The sequence below is a fragment of the Ascaphus truei genome, unplaced genomic scaffold (assembly GCF_040206685.1).
Source record: "Ascaphus truei isolate aAscTru1 unplaced genomic scaffold, aAscTru1.hap1 HAP1_SCAFFOLD_525, whole genome shotgun sequence".
In the NCBI taxonomy this organism is placed as follows: Eukaryota; Metazoa; Chordata; class Amphibia; order Anura; family Ascaphidae; genus Ascaphus; species Ascaphus truei.
Genome location: NW_027456856.1, coordinates 113,758 through 139,719, shown reverse-complemented (window position 1 = coordinate 139,719; position 25,962 = coordinate 113,758). Strand labels below are relative to the sequence as shown.

At 47.9% G+C, this 25,962-nt stretch overlaps 1 protein-coding gene across 1 annotated transcript in view; it reads right to left on the bottom strand.

The window, feature by feature from the left end:
- FBXO41 (F-box protein 41) overlaps positions 1–25,962 on the bottom strand; it is a 155,401-nt gene that overhangs the window by 111,366 nt on the left and 18,073 nt on the right. The window contains exons 2-3 of the mRNA XM_075584279.1: positions 16,759–17,744; positions 11,190–11,397 (exon numbers count right to left, since the gene is read on the bottom strand). Coding sequence (XP_075440394.1) covers positions 11,190–11,397; positions 16,759–17,486 — 936 coding nt within the window. The 5' untranslated portion in view covers positions 17,487–17,744. The remainder of the gene's footprint in view (positions 1–11,189; positions 11,398–16,758; positions 17,745–25,962) is intronic.

The window sequence follows — 25,962 nt, the reverse complement described above, 5'->3', positions numbered from 1 at the left end:
ATTGTTTCCCAGTGATTCCCATTGTTTCCCTGTTATTCCCACTGTTTCCCAGTGATTCCCACTGTTTCCCAGTGATTCCCATTGTTACCCATTGTTTCCCAGTGATTCCCATTGTTTCCCATTGTTTCCCATTGATTCCCATTGTTTCCCAGTGATTCCCATTGTTTTGCAGTGATTCCCACTGTTTCCCAGTGATTCCCATTGTTTCCCACTGATTCCCATTGTTTCCCAGTGATTCCCATTGTTTCCCAGTGATTCCCATTGTTTCCCAGTGATTCCCACTGCTTCCCAGTGATTCCCATTGTTTCCCAGTGATTCCCATTGTTTCCCAGTGATTCCCATTGTTTCCCAGTGATTCCCATTGTTTCCCAGTGATTCCCATTGTTTCCCATTGCTTCCCAGTGATTCCCACTGCTTCCCAGAGATTCCCACTGCTTCCCATTGTTTCCCAGTGATTCCCATTTCTTCCCAGTGATTGCTTCCCAGTGATTCCCATTGCTTCCCAGTGATTCCCATTGTTTCCCAGTGATTCCATCCCAGTGCTTCCCATTGCTTCCAAGTGATTCCCATTGATTCCCACTGCTTCCCTGTGATTGCTTCTCAGCGATTCCATTGTTTCCAGTGATTCCCATTGTTCCCCAGTGATTTCCAGTGCTTTCCAGTGATTGATTCCCATTGTTTCCAGTGATTCCCATTGTTCCCCAGTGATTCCCATTGTTTCCAGTGATTCCCATTGTTCCCCAGTGATTCCCATTGTTTCCAGTGATTCCCATTGTTCCCCAGTGATTCCCATTGTTTCCCAGTGATTCCCATTGTTCCCCAGTGATTCCCATTGTTTCCAGTGATTCCCATTGTTCCCCAGTGATTCCCATTGTTCCCCAGTGATTCCCATTGTTTCCAGTGATTCCCATTGTTCCCCAGTGATCCCCATTGTTCCCCAGTGATTCCCATTGTTTCCAGTGATTCCCATTGTTCCCCAGTGATCCCCATTGTTTCCCAGTGATTCCCATTGTTCCCCAGTGATCCCCATTGTTTCCCAGTGATTCCCATTGTTCCCCAGTGATTCCCATTGTTTCCAGTGATTCCCATTGTTCCCCAGTGATTCCCATTGTTCCCCAGTGATTCCCATTGTTTCCAGTGATTCCCATTGTTCCCCAGTGATCCCCATTGTTCCCCAGTGATTCCCATTGTTTCCAGTGATTCCCATTGTTCCCCAGTGATCCCCATTGTTTCCCAGTGATTCCCATTGTTCCCCAGTGATCCCCATTGTTTCCCAGTGATTCCCATTGTTCCCCAGTGATTCCCATTGTTTCCAGTGATTCCCATTGTTCCCCAGTGATTCCCATTGTTCCCCAGTGATTCCCATTGTTTCCAGTGATTCCCATTGTTCCCCAGTGATCCCCATTGTTCCCCAGTGATTCCCATTGTTTCCAGTGATTCCCATTGTTCCCCAGTGATCCCCATTGTTTCCCAGTGATTCCCATTGTTCCCCAGTGATCCCCATTGTTTCCCAGTGATTCCCATTGTTCCCCAGTGATTCCCATTGTTTCCAGTGATTCCCATTGTTCCCCAGTGATTCCCATTGTTCCCCAGTGATTCCCATTGTTTCCAGTGATTCCCATTGTTCCCCAGTGATCCCCATTGTTTCCCAGTGATTCCCATTGTTCCCCAGTGATCCCCATTGTTTCCCAGTGATTCCCATTGTTCCCCAGTGATTCCCATTGTTTCCAGTGATTCCCATTGTTCCCCAGTGATTCCCATTGTTCCCCAGTGATTCCCATTGTTCCCCAGTGATCCCCATTGTTTCCCAGTGATTCCCATTGTTCCCCAGTGATTCCCATTGTTTCCAGTGATTCCCATTGTTCCCCAGTGATTCCCATTGTTTCCAGTGATTCCCATTGTTCCCCAGTGATCCCCATTGTTCCCCAGTGATTCCCATTGTTTCCAGTGATTCCCATTGTTCCCCAGTGATCCCCATTGTTTCCCAGTGATTCCCATTGTTCCCCAGTGATCCCCATTGTTTCCCAGTGATTCCCATTGTTCCCCAGTGATTCCCATTGTTTCCAGTGATTCCCATTGTTCCCCAGTGATTCCCATTGTTCCCCAGTGATTCCCATTGTTTCCAGTGATTCCCATTGTTCCCCAGTGATCCCCATTGTTCCCCAGTGATTCCCATTGTTTCCAGTGATTCCCATTGTTCCCCAGTGATCCCCATTGTTTCCCAGTGATTCCCATTGTTCCCCAGTGATCCCCATTGTTTCCCAGTGATTCCCATTGTTCCCCAGTGATTCCCATTGTTTCCAGTGATTCCCATTGTTCCCCAGTGATTCCCATTGTTCCCCAGTGATTCCCATTGTTTCCAGTGATTCCCATTGTTCCCCAGTGATCCCCATTGTTTCCCAGTGATTCCCATTGTTCCCCAGTGATCCCCATTGTTTCCCAGTGATTCCCATTGTTCCCCAGTGATTCCCATTGTTTCCAGTGATTCCCATTGTTCCCCAGTGATTCCCATTGTTCCCCAGTGATTCCCATTGTTCCCCAGTGATCCCCATTGTTTCCCAGTGATTCCCATTGTTCCCCAGTGATTCCCATTGTTTCCAGTGATTCCCATTGTTCCCCAGTGATTCCCATTGTTTCCAGTGATTCCCATTGTTCCCCAGTGATTCCCATTGTTTCCCAGTGATTCCCATTGTTCCCCAGTGATTCCCATTGTTTCCAGTGATTCCCATTGTTCCCCAGTGATTCCCATTGTTCCCCAGTGATTCCCATTGTTTCCAGTGATTCCCATTGTTCCCCAGTGATCCCCATTGTTCCCCAGTGATTCCCATTGTTTCCAGTGATTCCCATTGTTCCCCAGTGATCCCCATTGTTTCCCAGTGATTCCCATTGTTCCCCAGTGATCCCCATTGTTTCCCAGTGATTCCCATTGTTCCCCAGTGATTCCCATTGTTTCCAGTGATTCCCATTGTTCCCCAGTGATTCCCATTGTTCCCCAGTGATTCCCATTGTTTCCAGTGATTCCCATTGTTCCCCAGTGATCCCCATTGTTCCCCAGTGATTCCCATTGTTTCCAGTGATTCCCATTGTTCCCCAGTGATCCCCATTGTTTCCCAGTGATTCCCATTGTTCCCCAGTGATCCCCATTGTTTCCCAGTGATTCCCATTGTTCCCCAGTGATTCCCATTGTTTCCAGTGATTCCCATTGTTCCCCAGTGATTCCCATTGTTCCCCAGTGATTCCCATTGTTTCCAGTGATTCCCATTGTTCCCCAGTGATCCCCATTGTTCCCCAGTGATTCCCATTGTTTCCAGTGATTCCCATTGTTCCCCAGTGATCCCCATTGTTTCCCAGTGATTCCCATTGTTCCCCAGTGATCCCCATTGTTTCCCAGTGATTCCCATTGTTCCCCAGTGATTCCCATTGTTTCCAGTGATTCCCATTGTTCCCCAGTGATTCCCATTGTTCCCCAGTGATTCCCATTGTTTCCAGTGATTCCCATTGTTCCCCAGTGATCCCCATTGTTTCCCAGTGATTCCCATTGTTCCCCAGTGATCCCCATTGTTTCCCAGTGATTCCCATTGTTCCCCAGTGATTCCCATTGTTTCCAGTGATTCCCATTGTTCCCCAGTGATTCCCATTGTTCCCCAGTGATTCCCATTGTTCCCCAGTGATCCCCATTGTTTCCCAGTGATTCCCATTGTTCCCCAGTGATTCCCATTGTTTCCAGTGATTCCCATTGTTCCCCAGTGATTCCCATTGTTTCCAGTGATTCCCATTGTTCCCCAGTGCTTTCCAGTGATTGCTTCCCATTGCTTCCCATTGCTTCCCAGTGATTCCCATTGCTTTGCAGTGATTGATTCCCAGTGCTTCCCAGTGTTTCCCAGTGATTGCTTCCCAGTGTTTCCCAGTGCTTCCCAGTGCTTCCCAGTGATTGCTTCCCAGTGATTGCTTCCCAGTGATTCCCACTGCTTCCCAGTGATTCCCACTGATTCCCATGGCTTCCCAGTGATTGCTTCCCAGTGATTGCTTCCCATTGTTTCCCACTGATTCCCATGGCTTCCCAGTGATTGCTTCCCACTGGTTCCCATGGCTTCCCAGTGATTGATTCCCACTGCTTCCCACTGGTTCCCATGGCTTCCCAGTGATTGCTTCCCACTGATTCCCACTGGTTCCCATGGCTTCCCAGTGATTGATTCCCACTGATTCCCATTGCTTCCCACTGATTCCCATGGCTTCCCAGTGATTGCTTCCCATTGCTTCCCATTGCTTCCCAGTGATTCCCATTGCTTTGCAGTGATTGATTCCCAGTGCGTCCCATTGCTTCCCATTGCTTCCCACTGATTCCCATGACTTCCCAGTGATTGATTCCCACTGCTTCCCATTGCTTCCCAGTGTGCACCAGTTTTGCAGCCGGACTGATTTGACACATCACCCCCAGCAGGGCGGCAGACGTGAGAGATCTGGGACAAGTGTCCCAGGCTCCACCGACCAGCACGGGAAGTTGATCCCTTTCTTCCACACCGGGCCTCTGTCCCCCGACGGTCCACATCTGTGCACGGGACCGGCACGGCTCCGGAGGCCCGAGTCCACCATTATCAGACTAGGGAAGAGTGTGTATGTTTTTGTGTGTATGTGTGTGGGGGGGGGGGCATTGTACGGGGGAGGAATTGTGGGGATATTGTGTGGGGTGGCAACCGTAGGAGTATTGTGTGAGGGAAGTGTGTGTGGGAGGAATTGTGGGGGTATTGTGTGGGGCTAGGATTGCGTGGGTATGTGGCACGTGGGAGGGGTGGCTGAATATGAGGGGGTGATTGTGGGAGAGGAATTTAGTGAAAGGTGGGGGTCATTGAGTTATAGAATGATACACACAGAGCGGGCTGACTCAGATACACACACATACACTGATACACACTGATACACACAGAGCGGGCTGACTCAGATACACACACATACACTGATACACACAGAGCGGGCTGACTCAGATACACACACATACACTGATACACACAGAGCGGACTGACTCAGATACACACACATACACTGATACACACAGAGCGGACTGACTCAGATACACACACATACACTGATACACACAGAGCGGGCTGACTCAGATACACACACATACAATGATACACACAGAGCGGGCTGACACAGATACACACACATACAATGATACACACAGAGCGGACTAACTCAGATACACACACATACACTGATACACACAGAGCGGGCTGACTCAGATACACACACATACACTGATACACACAGAGCGGGCTGACTCAGATACACACACATACACTGATACACACAGAGCGGACTGACTCAGATACACACACATACACTGATACACACAGAGCGGGCTGACTCAGATACACACACATACAATGATACACAGAGCGGGCTGACTCAGATACACACACATACACTGATACACACAGAGCGGGCTAACTCAGATACACACACATACACTGATACACACAGAGCGGGCTGACTCAGATACACACACATACAATGATACACACAGAGCGGACTGACTCAGATACACACACATACACTGATACACACAGAGCGGGCTGACTCAGATACACACACATACACTGATACACACAGAGCGGGCTAACTCAGATACACACACATACACTGATACACACAGAGCGGGCTGACTCAGATACACACACATACACTGATACACACAGAGCGGACTGACTCAGATACACACACATACACTGATACACACAGAGCGGGCTGACTCAGATACACACACATACACTGATACACACAGAGCGGGCTGACTCAGATACACAAACATACACTGATACACACAGAGCGGACTGACTCAGATACACATATATACACTGATACACACAGAGCGGACTGACTCAGATACACACACATACACTGATACACACAGAGCGGGCTGACTCAGATACACATATATACACTGATACACACAGAGCGGGCTGACTCAGATACACACACATACAATGATACACACAGAGCGGACTGACTCAGATACACACACATACACTGATACACACAGAGCGGGCTGACTCAGATACACACACATACACTGATACACACAGAGAGGACTGACTCAGATACACACACATACACTGATACACACAGAGCGGACTGACTCAGATACACACACATACACTGATACACACAGAGCGGGCTGACTCAGATACACACACATACACTGATACACACAGAGAGGACTGACTCAGATACACACACATACACTGATACACACAGAGCGGACTGACTCAGATACACACACATACACTGATACACACAGAGCGGGCTGACTCAGATACACACACATACACTGATACACACAGAGCGGGCTGACTCAGATACACACACATACAATGATACACACAGAGCGGGCTGACTCAGATACACACACATACACTGATACACACAGAGCGGGCTGACTCAGATACACAAACATACACTGATACACACAGAGCGGACTGACTCAGATACACACACATACAATGATACACACAGAGCGGGCTGACTCAGATACACACACATACACTGATACACACAGAGCGGGCTGACTCAGATACACACACATACAATGATAAACACAGAGCGGACTGACTCAGATACACACACATACACTGATACACAGAGCGGACTGACTCAGATACACACACATACACTGATACACACAGAGCGGGCTGACTCAGATACACACACATACACTGATACACACAGAGCGGGCTGACTCAGATACACACACATACACTGATACACACAGAGCGGGCTAACTCAGATACACACACATACAATGATACACACAGAGCGGACTGACTCAGATACACACACATACACTGATACACACAGAGCGGGCTGACTCAGATACACACACATACACTGATACACACAGAGCGGGCTGACTCAGATACACACACATACAATGATACACACAGAGCGGACTGACTCAGATACACACACATACACTGATACACACAGAGCGGGCTGACTCAGATACACACACATACACTGATACACACAGAGCGGGCTGACTCAGATACACACACATACACTGATACACACAGAGCGGGCTGACTCAGATACACACACATACACTGATACACACAGAGCGGACTGACTCAGATACACACACATACACTGATACATACAGAGCGGGCTGACTCAGATACACACACATACACTGATACACACTGATACACAGAGTGGGCTGACTCAGATACACACACATACACTGATACACACTGATACACAGAGTGGGCTGACTCAGATACACAAACATACAATGATACACACAGAGCGGACTGACTCAGATACACACACATACACTGATACACACTGATACACAGAGTGGGCTGACTCAGATACACAAACATACAATGATACACACAGAGCGGACTGACTCAGATACACACACATACACTGATACACACAGAGCGGGCTGACTCAGATACACACACATACAATGATACACACAGAGCGGACTGACTCAGATACACACACATACACTGATACACACAGAGCGGGCTGACTCAGATACACACACATACACTGATACACACAGAGCGGGCTGACTCAGATACACACACATACACTGATACACACAGAGCGGGCTGACTCAGATACACACACATACACTGATACACACAGAGCGGACTGACTCAGATACACACACATACACTGATACATACAGAGCGGGCTGACTCAGATACACACACATACACTGATACACACTGATACACAGAGTGGGCTGACTCAGATACACACACATACACTGATACACACTGATACACAGAGTGGGCTGACTCAGATACACAAACATACAATGATAAACACAGAGCGGACTGACTCAGATACACACACATACACTGATACACACTGATACACAGAGTGGGCTGACTCAGATACACAAACATACAATGATACACACAGAGCGGACTGACTCAGATACACACACATACACTGATACACACTGATACACAGAGTGGGCTGACTCAGATACACACACATACACTGATACACACAGAGCGGGCTGACTCAGATACACAAACATACACTGATACACACAGAGAGGACTGACTCAGATACACACACATACAAAGATACACACAGAGCGGACTGACTCAGATACACACACATACACTGATACACACAGAGCGGACTGACTCAGATACACACACATACACTGATACACACAGAGCGGGCTGACTCAGATACACACATATACACTGATACACACAGAGCGGACTGACTCAGATACACAAACATACACTGATACACACAGAGCGGGCTAACTCCGATACACACACATACACTGATACACACAGAGCGGACTGACTCCGATACACACACATACACTGATACACACAGAGCGGACTGACTCAGATACACAAACATACACTGATACACACAGAGCGGACTGACTCAGATACACACACATACACTGATACACACAGAGCGGACTGACTCAGATACACACACATACACTGATACACACAGAGCGGACTGACTCAGATACACACACATACACTGATACACACAGAGCGGACTGACTCAGATACACACACATACACTGATACACACAGAGCGGACTGACTCAGATACATACACATACACTGATACACACAGAGCGGGCTGACTCAGATACACACACATACACTGATACACACAGAGCGGACTGACTCAGATACACACACACAAACTGATACACACAGAGCGGACTGATTCAGATACACACATATACAATGATACACACAGAGCGGACTGACTCAGATACACACACATACACTGATACACACAGAGCGGGCTGACTCAGATACACACACATACAAAGATACACACAGAGCGGACTGACTCAGATACACACACATACAAAGATACACACAGAGCGGACTGACTCAGATACACACACATACAATGATACACAAAGAGCGGACTGACTCAGATACACACACATACACTGATACACACAGAGCGGACTGACTCAGATACACAAACATACACTGATACACACAATGCAAACGTACTCCGATATACACACATAGCAGACTGATTCAGATACACACACATACACTGATACACACAGAGCGGACTGACTCAGATACACACACATACACTGATACACACAGAGCGGACTGACTCAGATACACACACATACAATGATACACAGAGCGGACTGACTCAGATACACATACATACAAAGATACACACAGAGCGGACTGACTCAGATACACACACATACACTGATACACACAGAGCGGACTGACTCAGATACACACACATACAAAGATACACACAGAGCGGACTGACTCAGATACACACACATACAATGATACACACAGAGCGGACTGACTCAGATACACATACATACAATGATACACACAGAGCGGGCTGACTCAGATACACACACATACACTGATACACACAGAGAGGACTGACTCAGATACACACACATACAATGATACACACAGAGCGGACCGACTCAGATACACACACATACAATGATACACACAGAGCGGACTGACTCAGATACACACACATACACTGATACACACAGAGCGGACTGACTCAGATACACACACATACACTGATACACACAGAGCAGACTGGCTCAGAAACACACACATACAATGATACACACAGAGCGGACTGACTCAGATACACATACATACAATGATACACACAGAGCGGGCTGACTCAGATACACACACATACACTAATACACACAGAGCGGACTGACTCAGATACACACACATACAATGATACACACAGAGCAGACTGACTCAGACACACACACATACAATGATACACACAGAGCGGACTGACTCAGATACACACACATACACTGATACACACAGAGCGGACTGACACAGATACACACACATACAAAGATACAAACAGAGTGGACTGACTCAGATACACACACATACAAAAATACACACAGAGCGGACTGACTCAGATACACACACATACAATGATACACACACAGCGGACTGACTCAGATACACACACATACAATGATACACACAGAGCGGACTGACTCAGATACACACACATACAATGATACACACAGAGCGGACTGACTCAGATACACACACATACACTGATACACACAGAGCGGACTTACTCAGATACACAAACATACATTGATACACACAATGCAAACGTACTCCGATATACACACATAGCAGACTGATTCAGATACACACACATACACACACACACACACACACTATCCCTGCAGCCGCATACACAAAGGGCTCTGGGAGATTTGGCCAGTTCCCTGTCTGGACATTGATGGCCCACCGGGCATTTCCCCGGGCACCCAATGTTCCTGTTCGGACCTAGCTGGAGATGTGGTCATCTGGTGGTTACCTACCTGTCTGGGTGTCACTTTGTACTCGGGGACACTGGACCTCCCCAGGCTGCCGTTGGGGGTGTTCCCGCAGCTGGAGATGTGGTCCCCTGGTGGTTACCTACCTGTCTGGGTGTCACTTTGTACTCGGGGACACTGGACCTCCCCAGGCTGCCGTTGGGGGTGCTCCCGCAGCTGGAGATGTGGTCCCCTGGTGGTTACCTACCTGTCTGGGTGTCACTTTGTACTCGGGGACACTGGACCTCCCCAGGCTGCCGTTGGGGGTGCTCCCGCAGCTGGAGATGTGGTCCCCTGGTGGTTACGTACCTGTCTGGGTGTCACTTTGTACTCGAGGACACTGGACCTCCCCAGGCTGCCGTTGGGGGTGCTCCTGCAGCTGGAGATGTGGTCCCCTGGTGGTTACCTACCTGTCTGGGTGTCACTTTGTACTCGGGGACACTGGACCTCCCCAGGCTGCCGTTGGGGGTGCTCCCGCAGCTGGAGATGTGGTCCCCTGGTGGTTACGTACCTGTCTGGGTGTCACTTTGTACTCGGGGACACTGGACCTCCCCAGGCTGCCGTTGGGGGTGCTCCCGCAGCTGGAGATGTGGTCCCCTGGTGGTTACGTACCTGTCTGGGTGTCACTTTGTACTCGGGGACACTGGACCTCCCCAGGCTGCCGTTGGGGGTGCTCCCGCAGCTGGAGATGTGGTCCCCTGGTGGTTACGTACCTGTCTGGGTGTCACTTTGTACTCGGGGACACTTGACCTCCCCAGGCTGCCGTTGGGGGTGCTCCCGCAGCTGGAGATGTGGTCCCCTGGTGGTTACGTACCTGTCTGGGTGTCACTTTGTACTCGGGGACACTGGACCTCCCCAGGCTGCCGTTGGGGGTGCTCCCGCAGCTGCTGATGATCTGCAGCTGTTTCTCGGCTCTGTCCGCGCGGTCCAGAAGCTCCTCGATGAACTGCTGCAGGCGGACCTTGGCATTGGCCTCCCGGCTCGCCGTCTCCTTCAGGAAAAGGTCAATCTCCACCACCTCCCTGCGGGCAGTTATTATTAATGTAAGAGCTGTGAGGCTGGGGGAGCATCGGAAAAGCACCCCATTCGGTTTAACCCAGGGCGGCCAACAGGTCCAGTCCTCAAGGGCCACCAACAGGTCAGGTTTTAAGGATATTCCTGCTTCAGCACAGGGGGCTCAATCAGTGTCTCAGGCTTTGACTTAGCCACTGATTGAGCACCATGTGCTGAAGCTGTGACTGATTCAGCCACCCCCTGACCTCATCTCCTACCACCCCTTCCCACCCTCATCTACTACCCCAACCCTCATCTCCTACCACCCCTCCCCACCCTCATCTACTACCCCCCACCCTCCTCTCCTACCACCCCTCCCCACCCTCATCTACTACCCCCATCCTCATCTCCTACCACCCCTCCCCACCCTCATCTACTACCCCCCACCCTCATCTTCTACCCCCCCACCCTCATCTCCTACCCCCCCACCCTCATCTCCTACCCTCCTCACCCTCAGCTCCTACCACCCCTCCCCACCCTCATATCCTACCAGTTTCCCAACCCTCATCTCCTACCATCCCCCACATCTCCTACCCCACCCTCATCTCCTACCCCCTCCCACCTCCATATGCCCTTCCATCTTTCTTTATGTCTTTTCTCTCTCTTATGGGATTCAACCCCCTCCTGTCTCTCTTTAATCATGTGATACTAACCCCCCTTTCTCTTATTATGTGATACTAACCCCCCTTTCTCTTATGTGATACTAACCCCCCTTTCTCTTATTATGGGATACAATCCCCCCTTTTCTCTCTGGCCCTCCCCGTATAAGAAAATACTTCACATTCCTGTTCATTTGAATGGAGCTGAGCCCTTCCCCAGCACGGGGAAAGATGGCATCACAGCATATTAACTAGGTGCCTTTGTTCTGGAATTGGACCAAATCCTTGTCGATTGATAACAATTCCAGGGAGAATTTCTGCGCACTCCCCAGCCAGGAAGGAGTTAATTAATCGTGTCACAATAAATGAGATGTTCGCCTTCTCTGGTTTCTGGATTCATTGCACGGTGGGGAACATGTCTGTTTAACCCCTGCACTGCCGGGTGGACCAGCAAGGTAATGAATGCATCATTGTTTTGGGGACCTGATGGAAGGACGCTTGCTCAGCCTGTGGTTACTAGGGCGGTGCAAAGCAGGTAGGTATAATATAATCCTTCAAGTTAGGGTTAATCAGCCCAGTATATACACATGTACAATAGTCTGTGAACACTGGCAGCCACTTTATTATACACCATATCTTAGTGTTTGTTGGAAATAGAGTATATATTACATACATCAGTATTATAACTACATGCTTAGACATTTCGTTTGATTTCTTGCCAACAAATTCTAGGCTACAACACTGACTGTCCTTTGTACCGTTTTGTAATAACACAGGTTTTAAACTTGATTTCTATATAGATTACATTTTAATTTAATTCGTTTTAATTTTATGATGTTCTTATAAACTGCTGAGTTCACATTATATAATAGTGGGTCCTTTTGTGAGTGCATAATAACAGTGATCTTTTCTTATTTGTAATATTTAATTTAAGGGCTGCAGAACTCTGAGCCAGTGGCTCTACCATGGGCTTCAGCAGCTGGACAGCTTCTCTGCAGCTTGTGCTCTTTACTGAGCCCTGGAAGAACCATGCTTGTTATCACTTCTCTCTTCCTCCGGTGCCCAAATTAGCCTTGATCCTTGGTAAGCCCCTTTGGCTCCACTAGGTAACCCCCCCTCACCTGGCCACGGGAGGTACAAACTGACTCTCATTTTCTTAAACGGGGCGTTCACGCGTCAGTGTCGTCTCAGCTGTGATGCACTATTCCGATTCGCAGTTCTCGTGGAGCAGGGAGAACCAAAAATCGGGGACTTTTATATAAAATAAAACTCTTTATTAATGACAACAGGAGCAATGGATATGTGTAATCGGCAGTGCGTTCTCCTACTGTTAGATCACCTACCCCTCAATCTGATAGGGCACTTTATTACGGGGTGTTAAGATGGGGAGGTGAGCCCAAAATAGCCGTTACGTCATTTAGAAGAGGTGGCTTACCTTGGCTACACTCCGGGCTTCTCATGTTCTTGGAGCCTCTTGGTTCCTGCCTCAACTCAATATCGGGCACCTCATTAATATCCGGCACCCTAACATGGGTGGCTCCCAACTCTACACTGCCCACAACAGTCACTTGTGGGACCTTCACTGGGGCGACCGACCCAGAGGCCCCCACTTAACGCCATCCCTGAGCTAACTCACTAGCAGTGTTTCCACATTATGTTCATGTTATTTGCTCTGATTTAATAGCGCGTAGTGAATCTAGGCCTAAGTTGGCTATGAATCAAAGCCGCCTGGCTATAAACCTGGGGCAAAAAGTGGAACACTATATTTATCGGAGCATAATATCCCATTAAGACAACTACCTTTTTTTCCTTATCATTAATAAACCAGGCAATTGTCTTACCGCAGTTTTGCAGCCGAAAGGCTGATGCATAGTGAGTGCTGGTTTTCCAACGTCAAGCCACTGCCTTGTAATGTACAGTAGCACTTAGTATTTGTACCACCAGGGCTCCTAAATCCCAGATGAGGAACCGATGCTTTAATGCTGTGCTTTCCAACCTGTTCGCATGTATTGTGACTCCCCAGAGCCTCCCTGTGCTTCGTACATAAAGCCTCAATCACTGCAATAGGGGTAACGTTTTTACATAACATCTCTATCTGCCTCATAAATAATTAACCTTTATATATAAATAATAACTTTTCTGGACCATTAAATTACCAATCCAGAAAAAAAGGATGGCTTCCTGAAAAGCAGAATAACTGCCGTGATCAATTTATTTTTCATGGAACCGCCCAGGGTTTCCTTGCTCCCCCGCGGGGAACACAAGGTGAATCCCTTGGACTCATGGCATAAGCCGACCATTGGCTGAATGTAACCTCCTCGCACCAGCTCTGATCCATGCAGTAAAGCAGAGGACTTGAAGCCAATGAGAACCTTGCCCTCAGCCTTCTCCATGCAGAAGTACTGCCATCGAAAGCTCCGTCCCTTCTCACGCAGGAGCTCAGAACCAGAGCTGCCAACGTGTGCTTGTGATATTTAACCCCGTCACTGCCAGAGGGACGAGCTACACAGCGGCAGTGAAGGGGTTGGTCTCTTGGCTGCTGCCATGAAGACATTCTTCTGCATATTTATAACCTCCTCACTGTCAGTCGGGCCAGTAACACATTAATGATATACAGTTGTGTGAAAAAGAAAGTACACCCTCTTTGAATTCTATGGTTTTACATATCAGGACATAATAACAATCATCTGTTCCTTAGCAGGTCTTAAAATGAGGTAAATACAACCTCAGATGAACAAAAACACATGACGTATTACACCGTGTCATGAGTTATTTAACAAAAATGAAGCCAAAATGGAGAAACCATCTGTATGACTTTATCAGTCCCTAACACTAATATAAATTCTTAATAACCTGTGCATTAAACTAAAAGACCATTTTATTTAATAGATATCTATACATATATATTTAGGCACTGTTTGCACTGCTTGCAGTGTGATTGTGACAAATCTAATACAGAGTGCTTTTCCTGGTAATGTACAGGTTAATAAAAGCTTCAATCAGACTTAGAACTATGCAACTAATTTTGACAGATTTATTATAAATCATTCTTTCTGGTAATGCACAGGTTATTAAGAATTTATATTAGTGTTAGGGACCCTTGAGATGTGGTCTGCTGTGTAGTGGCTCAGAGGCTTACAACACTTTGGCTAAAATGTTAAACTAAAAGACCATTTTATTTAATAGATATTTATACATATATATTTAGGCACTGTACCGTGTATAGGTTTCACTGGATGTGCACTGAGCTCTGTCTGTGTTTCATGTTCTGTCTCTGGTTTTAAATATATATCGCCATGCTCAGTAGCACTCCTCTGTGACACCTGTATGCTTATATATGTTGTGGTTATTTTGGGGGTTTAATATGAGCTTGCAGGTATCCTGTATGCTTTACAGATTGATGGGCAGCAACAATTGCTTCTCTAAGATCATTGCTGATGTATTTCCTCCTTGGCATTGTGTTAACACAAACCTGAATGCTCCAGATCAGCAAACTGCTAAAACTTCGGCTTTTATAGAGGTGGTCACACCTGCTGATGATCAATTAATCAAGGGCATTTGATTAGCAGCACCTGTCTGCTACATCTTAATTCCTATGGAAGCAGTAAGGGTGTACTTCGTTTTTCACACATGGCTTCTCCATTTTGGCTTTATTTTTGTTAAATAAATCATGACACGGTGTAATATGTCATGTGTTGTTGTTCATCTGAGGTTGTATTTACCTAATTTTAAGACCTGCTAAGGAACGGCTGCTGGTGGTGGGGAATGTGACGTCATGCTCGTCTTGTTATTATGTCCTGATATGTAAAACCATAGAATTCAAAGAGGGTGTACTTTCTTTTTCACACAACCGTATAACAAAAGATGGCCACACTCGCTGAGGAATAGGGCCCTAAGGACCAGTTCTTGCATGGTAGGTAGTTAAGTATAAATCATTATTCATCCCAATGATGAGATGATTACCAGAACCAGATGGAGAAGTAGAATATTAAAATAATTACTTTATTGACACATGAATCACACCCAGATCTGATGTTTCAGTCTCCAGTGGGATCTTCATCAGAGTCCCTATGGGAATCCAAACGTGTGTGTGTACATATATACATATGCAAACACATATATACACACACACACACATACACATACACACACACACACACACACACACACACACACACACACACACACACACACACACACACACACACACACACACACACACACACACACACACACACACACACACACACACACACTTTCTGTCTCTGTGTGTTTGTGTGCATATAAATATAAATATATATAGGTTATTATATGTGGAGGAACAGATATTTCATACCCTTCTATCTAGCGCATAAAACCTAAGCGGGCGCCAGGCTTGGACTGGCCCTTAGGCTAACGGGAAGTCTCGGGTGGGCCGTGGAATTAGGTGGACTCTTTAGGTCTATGCTGACCAAGTATCCTGGACCTACCATGAGACTCCTGGAATATTGGGTAAACTCGGGACACTGACCAAATATCTCATTGCATTCTGAGAGTGCAGTCGGCTCTGTGTACTGTATGCATGCACCAATGAATGCATGTATAAGCCGATGTATGTACGCATAAGCAAAAACATTATTATAACTTTTTTGCCTATAACTGCCTAATATTGATGCCCTACAATCCGTGCCTCGATAGTCCAGTCGGACACTGGCTGACACACATAAATTCATCGGGGAAAGGAAGACTTACTGTTGTTTCTTGGTTAGTTCCTGCTCTTTCTGAACCAGGTCCTGTTTGAGGGAGGCCAACATCTCCACACTGACGTCCACCTGCCTCGTCAGCTCTGAGGCCCTGTCCTCCAGTTCCTGCTTCTCCTGGCCCAACATTACGCTCTCATGTTTGGCCTTCTCCAGCTCCGAGCTCTTCCTCTCCAACTCCACCTGCAGCCTTCCCACTTGGGTGGCTATCTTCTGTTCCACCTCTTCAGTCAGTTTCTCCAGCCTCTTGTCCACCTCCAGCTTCTCAAAGGCCCGGACCTTCAATCTAGCCAGACCTTCCTCGTAGGCTGCATCCACTGCGGCCGATGCCGCAGCCGCCGCGGCCACGGCTGCTGGTGGTGGGGAATGTGACGTCATGCTCGTCTTGGTGAATATCTCACCCAGGGGGATCTCTACCTCTTGCGTGTATTGGGGAGGGCTGGATTCCTCAGTTGGGACTAAGTCCCGGGTAAACCTCTGCTCCTTGCCCTGGAAAGACGTACTCTCGAAGACGTCCCTGCGGTGGGCCGGTGTTAGCAGGGCAGCCTCACTGGTCAAGGGGAAGACGGCGGCATCGCAAATGCTGTTGGTCTTGGACAGGACGTACAGGGTCTCGTAGGTGTGGTTGTATTCCAGATGGGCCCTCAGGGAGGACAGACTCCGGAAACGCTTGTGCTCACCGCACCGTGGGCACCGATAGGGCAGGTCCAAAGAGGCCATTCCTCAGCTCAAGAGGCGGTGCCTATCGGTCAGCCTCGAAAAGAGGAGGAAGGCGGTGAGGGTCATGGTGTGCCGGGGAGCCTGGACGTGGCAAAACCTCTAGGGGGGCACCACTGCGAAAATGTCTTTATCCACCAGGTCATTTCTGAGGCAGCTGAAAGATGAAACTGGCCCACGCTGCAAAGCTCCAGAGTTCTTCCGGTCGCCAGGTCAGATCTTCATGTTACGAGAGAGAGCTCCTTCTTCAGGGGGGTGCGACTGAAAAAAAAGACAGGAATCTGTATTCAAATGCAATGAAAAGATACTGTGCCTCAGTCCTGGCTGACACTGGTACTGCCTGGGCGATACTGTCTTTTAAACCAGGGGTGCGAAAACTTTTGACCCTGCGCCACTCTTGCCGTCTCGCTTCCCGGCTCGTGCCCCGCCTCCTGCAAGGCTCCGTCGTCAAATGATGCCACGGTGTCATGTGACGTCACGTGACCCCGCGGTGTCAATTGATGCTGGTTACCATGGCGACGTGTCGCTGAAGATCAGGTAGAAGCTGCAGAGGCCACGCGCGGCTCCCCCTCCCCCCTGGCACTTAATTTAAGTGCTTTGGTGGAGAGCACAGGACCTCTGTAGCCACCGCGCCCCCTCTGTAAATTCTCTAGCCTCCCACCGGGGGGTGTCCCTCCCATTTTGCGCACCCCTGTTTTAAACCACTTACTGCAGCACACTACGGGCCATGTTTACTAAGACGTGCTATGGCATAAGACCCGTTCTCTGCTGGAAGACCCTTAAAAACCACATACAGGTAAATGGGCCATAAAGGACCAAGTTTACTAAGCAGTGTTACTCTCTAAGACACCTTCCATGCCGCAAGAAACCTTACAACCTATTCACTTGAATAGGACCATGTTTACCAAGCCGTGCGGACGGGGTCTTCTGGAGCAGCACTTCTAAGTAACTATGGCCCTAAATCTATGAAGAACGTCAAGAGAGGTCTTCACTGATTTATTAGTATGTACGTTGCTTTCAGGTCTCAGGCCTCTTCTCCGTGAGTACAGTATAATACAGAACAATTCATGTACATATCAGTCTGCAAATACAGCATTGCCATGTTTCCCCTTGGCTCCCGGGAAGGACTACATGTTCAATTAAGACTTTATGCTAAGCTCAGATCAGTAGTCATGAAGCTGGAAGTGCTACCTAACGACAGGTTACTCCCCAGTTCAAGCAATATCCTGCATGTGTGTTCTTTCTTAAATAAATCAGTTCTGTACTATAAGAAAATACTTGTAGCATTTAAAAAAATCTAAATCAAAATGTAAACACCTTTTGAATGTATTCTAATTTAACAGGCATTTTTGTTTCTATAGAAACCATTTACAAAGTCCCACCCCCCTCCCCTTCTGACAGGCTCTGGCTCTTGAGCCCCGCTCTCTCTCTAGCGGTGCACCAATTGTATCTAGTGCCTGCCTGGTCACATGATCTTCCACACAGAACGTTGCATCGTGGGTAATGTAGCGCAGCAATAACTGAATTAAATAACCCAGAGCAAAGCGATCGATTACAGGAGAACGGATCGATCTGCAGCTTAGCCAATCACTTGTCAGTCTGCAGATTGTAATGATGCACATATTGAATGAAAAAAAAAAATATATATATTTTTTAAAGCGGCAGCTTTAAGAGAACGTTTAATCTGAATGTTTTCATGGGCGGTAATAACTTGGTGTACAGGCATACCCCGCATTAACGTACGCTTATATACATACATACCCCGCATTAACGTACGCTTATATACATACATACCCCGCATTAACGTACGCATATATACATACATACCCCGCATTAACATACGCTTATATACATACATACCCCGCATTAACGTACGCTTATATACATACATACCCCGCATTAACGTACGCATATATACATACATACCCCGCATTAACGTACGCATATATACATACATACCCCGCATTAACGTACGCATATATACATACATACCCCGCATTAACATACGCTTATATACATACATACCCCGCATTAACGTACGCTTAAGTTATATACATACATACCCCGCATTAACGTACGCTTATATACATACATACCCCGCATTAACGTACGCTTATATACATACATACCCCGCATTAACGTACGCATATATACAGGCATACCCCGCATTAACGTGCGCTTATATACATACATACCCCGCATTAACGTACGCTTATATACATACATACCCCGCATTAACGTACGCTTATATACATACCCCGCATTAACGTACGCTTATATACATACATACCCCGCATTAACGTACGCTTATATACATACATACCCCGCATTAACGTGCGCTTATATACATACATACCCCGCATTAACGTACGCTTATATACATACATACCCCGCATTAACGTACGCTTATATACATACATACCCCGCATTAACGTACGCATATATACAGGCATACCCCGCATTAACGTACGCTTATATACATACATACCCCGCATTAACGTACGCATATATACATACATACCCCGCATTAACGTACGCATATATACATACATACCCCGCATTAACGTACGCTTATATACATACATACCCCGCATTAACGTACGCTTATATACATACATACCCCGCATTAACGTACGCAATGGGACCGGAGCATGTATGTAAAGCGAAAATGTACTTAAAGTGAAGCACTACCTTTTCCCCACTTATCGATGCATGTACTGTACGGCAATCGTCATATACGTGCATAACTGATGTAAATAACGCATGTGTAACAGGCTCTATAATCTCCCCGCTTGCGCACAGCTTCGGTACAGGTAGGGAGCCTGTATTGCGGTTCAGGACATGCTGACAGGCGCATGCGCGAGCTGCCGTTTGCCTATTGGGCGATATGTCCTTACTCGCGAGTGTACTTAAAGTGAGTGTCCTTAAACCGGGGTATACCTGTATTTCATTTTCACTAAAGCCTTCCTGTCTTCAAAACCAAAAAACAGCACCAGATTCAGGAATGAAAATGAACCCCATGAAAAGCAATTGAAGTTTTCCCGTTAATATGTGGGGGGGGGGGGGGGGTGAGGGGGGCAATTCTTTAGTACTGATTCTGCCACGTTCAGTGTGCGCCACGTTCAGTGTTCTGCCACGTTCAGTGTTCTGCCACGTTCAGTGTTCCGCCACGTTCAGTGTTCCGCCACATTCAGTGTTCCACCACATTCAGTGTTCCGCCACATTCAGTGTTCCGCCACATTCAGTGTTCCTCCACGTTCAGTGTTCCGCCACGTTCAGTGTGCGCCACGTTCAGTGTTCCGCCACATTCAGTGTTCCACCACATTCAGTGTTCCTCCACGTTCAGTGTTCCGCCACGTTCAGTGTGCGCCACGTTCAGTGTTCCGCCACGGTCAGTGTTCCGCCATGTTCAGTGTTCTGCCACGTTCAGTGTTCTGCCACGTTCAGTGTTCCGCCACGTTCAGTGTTCCGCCACGTTCAGTGTTCCGCCACGTTCAGTGTTCCGCCACGTTCAGTGCTCTGCGTGTCACTTCTTGTGAAGTCATTCATCACTGTTTGAAAAGTGGCATTTTAGTCTAAAGTTTCCATCTGAACTTTGTCTTTGTAGCAGTGATGTATCTACAGCAGGGGTTCCCGTCAGTGACCGAGAACCCCCGCAACAGGCTAGTAATGCTTCAGCACAGGTGGCTCAATCAGGGGCTCCGTCATTTTGACTGCACCACCTGTGCTATTGGGGTTCTGCAGAACTTGAGTAGGGAACCCCTGATATACAGCGTCAGAAGGACTCGCATGGTGCTAGGTGATGTACATTAGTTACAGTGTCTGTTTCTGCCGTTTATGGAGAGTTGTGCAGCTAGAAAACAAACCCCACACCCAAACACCTTAGTGAATATCTATGTGGCCAGGCTCCCCCTGGCTCCCCCAACTCATGATCCAGACCAGATACCATCCGACAAACACCGGAATATCGTTCCCACCACGTGAGTGGGCATTCGCATGAGCTACCACTCACTTTAATACTTTGTTGCACTTTTGCACGATGTTACTTTCTTTCTTCTCACATGTTTGAGGGGAGTTTGTGCTTTTGGAGTTTTCTGTGACATTTATGGAGAGTTACAATATCGGTGAAATGACATTAAAGTCTGTGATACCTGAAGTGTCCTTCAGTTCCAGGGGAGGTCTTGTTCCCTGAGAAAGCAAGTACTATAGGCATGATGTACTGTACCTGGCACGTCTCAGGGATTTCTGGGTGTGCAACATGCCCCCAGGATGTACCAAGCGTGCCAATAAGGCGCTGTTTGGGGGAAATATTTTATTAAAACACAAGCACCTGTAGCACGGGTGTAGCTATCGCCCGGGCAAACCCCAGGGCCCCACTCTCTCCCCCCCTGCCGGCAGCACATTGCAGGGCCTGAGATGCAGGAAGGAAGCACAGAGGGACATTTCTTCCTCTGCAGGGCAGAGAGAGAGGAGAGAAAGAGGAGAGAGGGGGGAGAGAGAGAGAGAGAGAGAGAGAGAGAGAGAGAGAGAGAGAGAGAGAGAGAGAGAGAGAGAGAGAGAGAGAGAGAGAGAGAGAGAGAGAGAGAGAGAGAGAAGAGAAAGAGAGAGAGAGTGAGAAAAGAGAGAGAGAGAGGGGAGAGAGAGAGAGAGAGAGAGAGAGAGAGAGAGAGAGAGAGAGAGTGAGAAAAGAGAGAGAGAGTGAGAAAAAGAGAGAGCAGAGAGAGAAAAGAGAGCAAAGAGAGAGAGAGAGAGAGAAAAGAGAGCAAAGAGAAAGAGAGAGAAGAGAGAGAGAGAGAGAGTGAGAAAAAAAGAGAGCAGAGAGAGAGAGAGAGAAAAGAGAGCAAAGAGAAAGAGAGAGAGAGTGAGAAAAGAGAGAGAGAGAGAGAGAGAGGGGAGCGAGAGAGATAGAGAGAGAGAGAGAGAGTGAGAAAAGAGAGAGAGAGAGAGAAAAAGAGAGAGCAGAGAGAGAAAAGAGAGCAAAGAGAGAGAGCAAAGAGACAGTGAGAAAAGAGAGAGAGAGTGAGAAGAGAGAGAGAGAGTGAGAAAAGAGAGAGAGAGTGAGAAAAGAGAGAGAGAGAGAGTGAGAAAAGAGAGAGTGAGTGAGAAAAGAGAGAGAGAGAGTGAGAAAAGAGAGAGTGAGTGAGAAAAGAGAAAGAGAGAGAGTGAGAAAAGAGAGAGAGAGTGAGAAAAGAGAGAGAGAGAGAGAGAGAGAGAGAGAGAGAGTGAGAAAAGAGAGAGAGAGTGAGAAAAGAGAGAGAGAGAGAGTGAGAAAAGAGAGAGAGAGTGAGAAAAGAGAGAGAGTGAGAAAAGAGAGAGAGAGAGAGTGAGAAAAGAGAGAGAGAGAGAGTGAGAAAAGAGAGAGAGAGAGAGTGAGAAAAGAGAGAGAGTGAGAAAAGAGAGAGAGAGAGAGAGAGCAAAGAGAGAGAAAAGAGAGAGAGAGCAAAGAGAGAGAAAAGAGAGAGAGAGCAGAGAGAGAGAGAGATTCAGAGAGACACGAGGGGGAGAAAAGCAATAGAGAGAGACATGAGGGGCCCCTGACATTTTTTTGCCACACACGTCTAGCTGCGCCACTGGCCGGTACTGACAATGTGTGGCCTCCAGGCGGCTTTTAAGTGATTATAAAAGTTTTGATTAATACATTTAGTAAGTGTTATAAACCTGGTGTTTTTGTACCTTTACTGTACAATGTATACAGGACAGTAAGAAATGACATATACGCAGTGTAGGTAGCTGCTAAACTGAGGTTACCGTGACGAGGTTGGCGGCTTGAATCAGGTTTCGATAATAAAGATGTAACCAAATGACCCCTTTGTTACCCAGACTCAGGTTCTCAATGTAAACACGGCACTAATATATTTTAGCCCAATTGGTAGGAGCACAGGAACCGTTCTTGGTTTTCCATTACTGTATAATGCGCCAGATTCTGCCGGATTAGTATATATAGGGCATACTGTATATTACAACATCTCGTGGCTGCAAAAGTGGAGCAAAAAAGATTTGCTAAACCAACAGCATTCTTCCCTTTAATAAACGTGTCCGGTATGCAGCCGAGGACTTGGATAGACAAATAAACACGGTTGGTATCAGCATGGAATAAATCCGTGAGAGAGAGAGAGGGGGAAATTCTCCGTGCCGGAGTTTGCACACGTTCAGCCGATCTGGGGCTGCCGACAAAGTTTTCTAATTTGCCAAAAATGAGGAATCGAGCTTTTGATTGGTCAGAATTCTGGACATCAAACTCCTTCAGCGCCACGAGGACGCAGGGTGAACTTCTAGAAAACTGGCCTCTGCCAGTGTATTTAGGGGCTACACGTGATCGGATCGCGTATCACAATGGAGGAGGCTGCCCCCGTCCCCTCGCCGTCACGTCCGGCCCCGCGGCCGGAACGGAAAACTCATCACGCGATCGCTCCGAAAAAAGCTGTCACGTGATGCGGAAGCGCCGGAGGGTCCGTGGCCACGGAGGTGGCACCATGACCCCCTGGCACTGAAGGGGTTAAAGCAGCACTTCCCTCCCCTCCCCCCACTCCCTTCGCTGACCCCTGTTGTATTAAAGGTTTGTAACTGGCGGCCCACCGGAGCTAAACTGCAGCACCCCAAAGGGGGGATTTAAATGGCCGTCCAATGGGAAGTTGCAACTGCTGATGATGTGGCAGCGGACGATTGGCCAGAGATTTGGCAGCCATTTTGTTTCCCCTGGAGGCATATATAAATTCGGTTACTTCACTGATATCTCGGGATCCGGGGAAGATGGAGGACGGTGGCAGCAGGGATATCCCGAAAACCTGCCCTGTTGGTGGCCCTTGAGGACTGGAGTTAAGCTACCCCCTGCATTAGTGGGAAGAAGTGACAGATCAATGCTGACCCCGACGTGAACCAAATCACATCCGCTGAGTGCAGGATCTCTCTCTCCTGGTACAGGAGTAAGGTCAGACCAGTCCTGCTTCCTTTCCTCATCACCAGAACATGATCTTGTTAGCGGCCGTGCCTTTTTGTAACTGTAGCTTCCTACCTGGAGAAGCTGGATGCGTTTCCCACACACAGCTGTGCCGGGGTGAGTGGCACTCACTCCCTGTCCTGCCGCAGCCTGCAGGGTTGCAGGAGGGGGGTGTCGGATCGTTGCCACACGGCAGCGGGCTCATTGCTCTCTAGTTTACGTTTCCTCGGTGAGTAAATGGGACCTGGGAGGGATCTTCTGTAGATTTATTCCAAGCAAAGGCAGAAAGCCCGGGCAGTTACTGGGGTGGAAAGTGAGGAACAGGCGCAACATGTACCAGTGTGTTCCTGTACATACTTAATTAACCCCTTCTCTGCAGGTGTGGGGGGGGGGGGGGGAGCCTTTATTATAAAGGCAATAAAAATGCCCAATTTATTAAATCACAGGTGGACCCGGTGTGAGAGGCACCCAGGGCCGGCGCCAAGGGTCAGCAAAAGAGGCGACAGACTCAGGCGGCATTTTCTGTGCCGCCCGAGGAATAATACCAGGAACGAAATGAGACCCGGAAAACGCCGCCCCGGGGCTGGCGTGGTGGCACCGTGGCAGTGCCATCGGTGCCTCTGTAACCCCCGGCATCTCCTGCTGCTAACACACGGCGCCGCAATGTGACGCCACGCCACGTGGCACTGCGTTGTCATGGCAATGGGATTCCATGGGATGACGCCACGTAGCAGGAGGAGATGCCGGCTGGACAAGGTAAGATGCTCGCCTCGGGCGCCACATTCTGGCGCGCCGGCCCTGATGCCACTGTCACCTCGGGAAGGTCGTTTGATCTCCCCGTGCCTCAGGCACCAACATTAAATTACAAGCTCTTTGGCCCAGGAATTAATTCTGCCTCCAAACTCCTACATACTGTACAGCACTGCACACACTGTCAGCGATATATAAGAAATGTATACATACAGAACTGCACACACTGTCAGCGATATATAAGAAATGTATACATACAGCGCTGCACACACAGTCAGCGATATATAAGAAATGTCTACATACAGCGCTGCACACACAGTCAGCGATATATAAGAAACACGTCTACATACAGCACTGCATACACTGTCAGCGATATATAGGAAACACGGCTACATACAGCACTGCACACACTGTCAGCGATATATAGGAAACACGCCTACATAGAGCACTGCACACACTGTCAGCGATATATAGGAAACACGGCTACATACAGCACTGCACACACTGTCAGCGATATATAGGAAACACATCTACATACAGCACTGCATACACTGTCAGCGATATATAAGAAACACGCCTACATACAGCACTGCATACACTGTCAGCGATATATAGGAAACACGCCTACATACAGCACTGCACACACTGTCAGCGATATATAGGAAACACACCTACATACAGCACTGCACACACTGTCAGCGATATATAGGAAACACGCCTACATATAGCACTGCATACAATGTCAGCGATATATAGGAAACCCGCCTACATACAGCACTGCACACACTGTCA